The sequence below is a fragment of the Tupaia chinensis genome, unplaced genomic scaffold (assembly GCF_000334495.1).
Source record: "Tupaia chinensis unplaced genomic scaffold, TupChi_1.0 Scaffold000026_1, whole genome shotgun sequence".
NCBI classification, from domain to species: domain Eukaryota; kingdom Metazoa; phylum Chordata; class Mammalia; order Scandentia; family Tupaiidae; genus Tupaia; species Tupaia belangeri.
The window spans coordinates 1,994,619-2,001,219 of NW_006159456.1; the positions used below are offsets into that span (position 1 = coordinate 1,994,619).

General features: G+C 38.6%; 1 protein-coding gene across 1 annotated transcript in view; it reads left to right on the forward strand.

Annotated features, from left to right (window-relative positions):
• Positions 1 to 6,284: 6,284 nt before the first annotated feature.
• The window catches only part of LOC102473315 (40S ribosomal protein SA), a 937-nt gene continuing 620 nt past the window's right edge, over positions 6,285 to 6,601 (forward strand). Inside the window, exon 1 of the mRNA XM_027770869.1 lies at positions 6,285 to 6,601. This exon is cut by the window's right edge and continues 620 nt beyond it. Within this exon, the coding sequence (XP_027626670.1) occupies positions 6,285 to 6,601 (317 nt within the window).

The window sequence follows — 6,601 nt, forward strand, 5'->3', positions numbered from 1 at the left end:
AGGCCAATCACAGTTTGGGTCCTGGACTTGGTGGCTTGAAAATCATGCCAGGCGCATGTGTATGCATTCCTAAAATCCCAGGAGGAAAATGGAGGAGAAGGAATTGCAGCACAGTCATCCCCGCTGGGGGATGATTTCTCACTTTCCCTCTTACTGTCTCTTTCTATCTCTCTCCAGTGAGTGCATGCACCCTATGGCAAAAAAAAAAAAAAAAAAAAAAAAAAAAACAAAACACCTTAAAAAAATATTTTTAAAAGGCCAAAATATTTGACAGAAATCTTGCCAAATGCCTGTTACCATTAGGTCTAACCTCATATTTTTAATGTTTTGACCCATTTGATGATCTGAAAGTCAAATGAATGCTATTTTCTGCCCTGGGAGGGTTTTAGAAGATCTACATTTACTTAATCTGATGAAGTGTGTTAGAAGATACAGATAGAGCCTCAGAAGCATATTCAAAAAGGCCAAATACAGTGTGTCTTAATAAACCATCCAGCGGCTTTGGGTCAGAAGCTCCTCTCTTACATCTGCCTTGGAGAGTAAAATCTAACTTGGAACTGAAGTACACTGCACAACACTGCAGTTGTCCTTGCAATGATAACATTGTAAAACAGGAGCCAAACATTCCTTCTTGAGCCCTGCCACCCCTGAGAGGTATCACAATTTAGCTCTGGCCCTCCAGAGTTCTCAGCAGCTGTCTCACTTGTCTGGAGGCTCTTGCCACAGAGGCGTTTTTGTCTTGCCCACATTTGCATCTGCACAAAGCTAAGGAGTGGGTAAGGCATTTGACTTACAGGGTTAAGGGAGAGGAAAAAAACTGAGTGGCTTAGACTATTTTTTTGACTTTGAGTTCCCAGAGGATGCTAATGTGGAGTTGGCAATGTACACACAATCTCCACATCAACAAGCCTGACTTCTCTAAATGTGGAATTTAATACATCGTAGGGGTGGACAGCAAGTGGCATGGTGGTTAAGGCACCCGATTCTCGCATGGCTGACTGTGACTTAAGTTGGAGACCTGCCAGCTTGCTCTCTCTTTCCTCTTCTCTCTTTCTGGTGAATGCGCATGCCCTATACCAAAATAATAAAAATAAATAAATAAATAAAATAAATTATTCTAAAAAATATCCAACCTGGGGTAAAAGCTGAATATTTTGCTGTAAAAATCAGCCCTAATCATATAGGCTTTGTGATTATTTCCGTGTTGGCATTTCTAAAGGTAATGTATAGCCATAGGCATTTGGAGAAAGCCAGGTTGCCCATCAATGGCTGAATAACTGTGGCGTATCAGACAAGAGTAAGCCTAGCTAAGGTGGCCTATTGCAATGCATGCCGCTCATCTGGATTGTTCATTCTAGTAACCACAATCATGCCTGCAATTGGTACAAATCTACTTCCTATAGCTATATGTATCAAAATACTTATTTAAAGAGATTATTTAAGGCTAGATTTTTACCAGCAGCATGGAAAGCATTAATTCAGGATGACTAAATTTACATATGAGCTAACTATATATAGTTTGCCTTATACTACACTCAATAGTATATAATATATATTAATATATTAAATATATTAAACACACATAGATAATATATTAAAACTATATTATCTATGCTACTTATATTTTATATTATATATTCATATGATTAACCTCAGATTCCTCCACAGTAGGAATTATTGAAATGCTTTTTTCCAAATGTGCCTAGCAGAATTGTCTTTGTTCCAATGTATTTGGGTTGTTGGAAAAGTCAGGATGTGTTTTTTTCTGTTTTTCTATGCACAAATGCCTCATGACTTTTCTGATAACCTACTAGTGGACTCATTTTGGACCAGGTTCTGCAGATTTTCTTATGTATGGCTCATACTGGTTTTCTATCAAGGGCTTCGTACTATTGACAGAACATGTTCTGTGTCTGTAATCTGCAGTGTTTGGATTTTAAGTACTGAAAACTTAGCAATTGTAGTTTCATGAAGTTTCTATCTTCTAATACTATTTTTAAAATGTCTGTGATTAGTGATGTATTACTTAAAAAGGATTTATCTCTATACTTTAGTCCTTTGCCAATTTTTTTTTCTCTCCAAATATTTTCTACTTGCTGGGTTTCTCAAGTTTAGCCAAAAATTGTCACACTGGGGGAGGGGAAGACAGAGTGGTGGGGGTGGGGAAGTCCCTGGATTTTCAGTGGGAAGAAGCATGTACATCTCCAATCTAAAGTGAAAAGGCCCCCATGACTGTGAAGAAGTCAAAGATGCCAAAGGCAACACAATCACATAGAGGTCTTGTTACAGTGACCCTGGATTTCACTGATTAATCATCACACACTCAGCTTTGGGCAGCTACAGCGTGGTCTTTCAAAACAAGCAGAAATAGTTGAGTGTTCTGGCTCTTAAAAGAGCTAAGAAGTAGGACTCAAAGAGTTAGTTTAAAATGTTAAAAAGATTAAAGAAAGTGTTATTCACTCTTGCCAAATTTCAGGATGATAAAATTCTTTTATCTGCTCATTAATTTTCTGTAATAATGTTTATCTATATGACTCTTGGATCACCCAGCTTCTTTTTATATACTATGAGCTATTCTCTTTGCAGCCCTGTTCACTTCCACCCTCTTCTCCCTGCTATCCCCAACCTCAGGTAAAAACAGTAATTCAGCACCTAACTAGGTATTGGCTAAGACACATTTCCCAGACTAGGTTCTGCAGAACCCTGTTCCACCGTCTGTTAATAAGTGTGCTATGAAGACAGTATACTGCGCTGAAAACAATGTGAAACGTGTTAGATTATATTATGGAAAAAGGCTCATTAGCTTCAGGACTTCTCAAGATCTTTAATATGTTAATGCACATTACAACTTGTGAAAAGGACACAATGCCTGTGTTTCCTAAATTCGTGCAATCACAGTGGACTATTTTATGGTATGTTTGTGTAATTTTAAGAGTTGTTAGTATACCCTTTAGTGATCTAAGTACATTCACTGAACAGTATTCTGAAATATATTATTACAGAATCCGACCCAGGTGCTAGGAGGCATAAGAAAGGCCTATAAAACCAGTTCAAGTCCCAGACCTGGTGGCTTGCTTTCTTACTTCCCCTCTCACTCTGGTCAAATTGAAAAAGGATAATAATAAATAAAATTAAATAAATAATTCTAAAAAAGATCTATTGATTTAATTTAATTTATTCATTCATTTATTTTAATTGGACTAAAGACACACAAACACACACACACAGAGAGAGAGAGAGAGAAAGAGAGAGAGAGAGAGAGAGAGAGAGAGAAACTGTGAAAGTAAGAAAGAAAGTCACCAAGTCCAGGACTCGAACTGTGGTCTACCATGTGGGAGTGTCCCTGCTGGTCCCTATAAATAAATACTTCTTTAAAAAACAAAACAAAACAGTTCTTTTTCCTACCTTTGTATTGTAGTTGAGGGTCTACACATAGCCTGACATCTTCAAGTCAGTTCTGACTTGACTCCACTTTAAGCTACCATGTCCAGCATTTAAGGTTCTCCGCACTACGGCTTTCCAACTTTATCACCTGAGGTGAGCTGGGAATACATGGAGACAAGGAAATAACACTGTTGTCTACCTGTACATATTAAATGATTCACTCTTCGAATATTTCCTTAATCTCCCACCTCTGCCCTTATTCCATATTCCTTACCTTCTTCCTCTTTGCTTGTCAGAATCCAGCCATCTCAAATACTACCTCTTGGGTTGGCTCTATGGAGCTGCTGTAATGCACTGCTCAAGAGGAGCCAGGTCCCACACAGCAACCGCATTTAGAATCTGTAACCTGGTCAGCTATAACACCCTGGCACCTGCCCAAGTGTTCAAGACCTAATGGGCTAGAGGACTGGAGGAAGAGGGCCACAGTGTGTCTAGACCCGCAGAGTACTCCTTTCTCTCTCTCTTTCATGTATGCATGCATGTGCTCATTCATGAATAAAGGGGGGAAATGCCACCTCTCTCAGTCAGTCTTTCTCCGTTACCCCTGTCTAGACTTAAAAATGGTTCTCTAATCTTGGAACCCTCATGGCCCCTTGGTAGCTTTTGCAGTACCTAACAATCTGTCTTAAATGATTGTTCACTATGGCTTTTCATCTTATTCTTTTCAGTAAGACCGACTTCTACCCAGTGAACACTAACAAACATCAGGCATCTCGTTAGATGCTTTATGTACCTTTCCTTACTAACTCTGAAAAGTTAGTGTTATAAACCCCTTTTAACAAATTAGACAAAAGTAGAATCCACTCACACATCCCTTCCGGCAAATGGCAGCAAGGATACTCCTTAGGCCTGGCCTCTGATCTGCCTGCATCCCTTAGACCACAAGAAGTGGCCTCTAGTCTGTATCTCATTAAGGAGAGAATTTTGTAAAAGGTTCTGCTTGCCCAATTTTGCAATCCAGAACACCAGAACCTTGATTATAACTATAAAATACTCTCCTAAAGGAGTTTTTAAACAAGAAACTACAAAGGCTTCATTGGGATTGTTGAGAATGATGAAACCGTTCTCTGCAATAAAAAGTATGCCAAATGGTTATAGAATACAATCTGATTTCAGTCACATTCCCCACCAGCAATCAGTGACATCTTAGATCATTATAGCCTTTAGCAAAATACACTCACTGTTGCTCCAGGTCTTCTTTTGGTGCTTATTTTATTATTCTAACCTTATGCTTTTTACAGAGAAACAATAATATTAACTTCTCTATCAAAATAATGGTGATAAAGAGTCATAAAAACGATATATTCAGAGCCTAACACTGTATTAGCTAGGTAATGTATTATTGCTTCATAGATAGTATCTTATTTAATTGTCCCTAAAACTTTATAATATTCATCCCATTGTCCTCATTTACCCATGAGAAAACTGAGACTCGGGGAGACTACCCAGTTTGCCTAAAGTCACATAGCTAATATGACAGCACTGGGACCGAGTTTTCCATATCACCTACTACAACACCAGACTCTTTAATTCAGTGGTCTTTAAATTGGAATGCACACATTCCTAGAGTATGGAAAAATATTTTTTGTATGGTATAAAATATACCATTTTAAAGAAATCAACATTTAGATCTTCACTACGCCTCACTATCTTTTCCTAGAGAATGAATCTGTTCACAACAGCCCTTTATTTTCTCCTCCTATTTCAAAATTTTTTTTTACTTTTTTTTTTTTTGAGAAGTTTTTGCTATAGAGCATGTATGCTCACCAAAAAGACAGAGAGAGACAGAGAGACAGAAAGCCAGAAATCACCCCCCAGGAGGGATGGCCACATTGCAATCCCTTTTTCTCTAATTCTCTTCTTGGTATCTGGGGCACACACGCACACGCGCCCAGTGTGAGTTTAAGTCACTGGGTCTGGGACTCGAACTGTGGTCGACTACATGGGAGTCCAGTGACACAGCCATTATGCTAACTGCTGGTCCCATCCCATTTTAAATCTTGCTATGCACACAAAAAAAATCTCCAAGTACCAGGAATCATGAACCCTTGGGCTTCCTGTCTTTGTTGGTTTTACTCTTCTGCTAAAGCGGAGAGTGACATTCCCTGTTCTGGAACGTTCTGCTTCAGATGTATGGTAAACATATATGAGGGAAGAAAGGACAATTTTGTTTCATAACTTTACCTTTTTTCATGCACTGACCATTGAGAATAGTCTTGTAAAGCATATTTCAATAAGAAATATGGAATGCTAAAAATAGGTTTCTTAAGACATGTAAGTATAAATTTTTTCCAGCCATTTTCAAAGGAGTATTGCTTACTCCTTTGTAGCTAGGAAGCAAGACATCTTGGAACAGCAATATAGGGTAGTGACACGAATTCTTTTAAATGTAACAGGAAGCTCTTTCAAGACACATTAGCGAAAAACACAGATAAAACTTTTATGTGATTTCTTTCCAAAATTGGTAGCTTAACACTATATTACAAAATTGTAGTACCGATTTTCAGTCCTTTTACCATCAATCTTTATCTCATAAAAATTTGAAGTTACTTTTAACTTATTAACAGAAATAAAGTTGTGTGCTAGTCGCCAGATATATTGGATTGTTGGGAAAGTCAGGACGCATTTTTGCATGGAAAAACAAAGAAAAATATGCATTACTTTCTCAGTGACCTAATACATACAGGAACATTGGGATGAAGATTCATATCCTTAGGAGATAGATCTCCAATAAAAATTTTATCTATTATTATGACAAATGTTTATGAAAATACTTGTTTTGTTGTAACGGTGTTTAATCATCATAATGGCCTTTCCGTGCTACCCACCGAAGGGTCCATATGGCGTTGTCCTGGGTTCCCAGCGTAACTTACAGGGAAATTTTCATCATGTCTGGTGCCCTTAATGTCCTGCAGATAAAGGAGGAGGATGTCCTCAAACTCCTTGCTGCAGGAACCCACCTAGGTGGCACCAACCTTGACTTCCAAATGAGCAGAAGTGATGGCATCTCCATCACACATCTGAAGAGGACCTGGGAGATGCTTCTGCTGGCAGCTTGTGCCATTGTTGCCATTGAAAACCCTGCTGACGTCAGTGTCAGATCTTCCAGGAACACTGGGCAGAGGGCTGTGCTGAAGTTTGCGGGTGGGCACTGCGC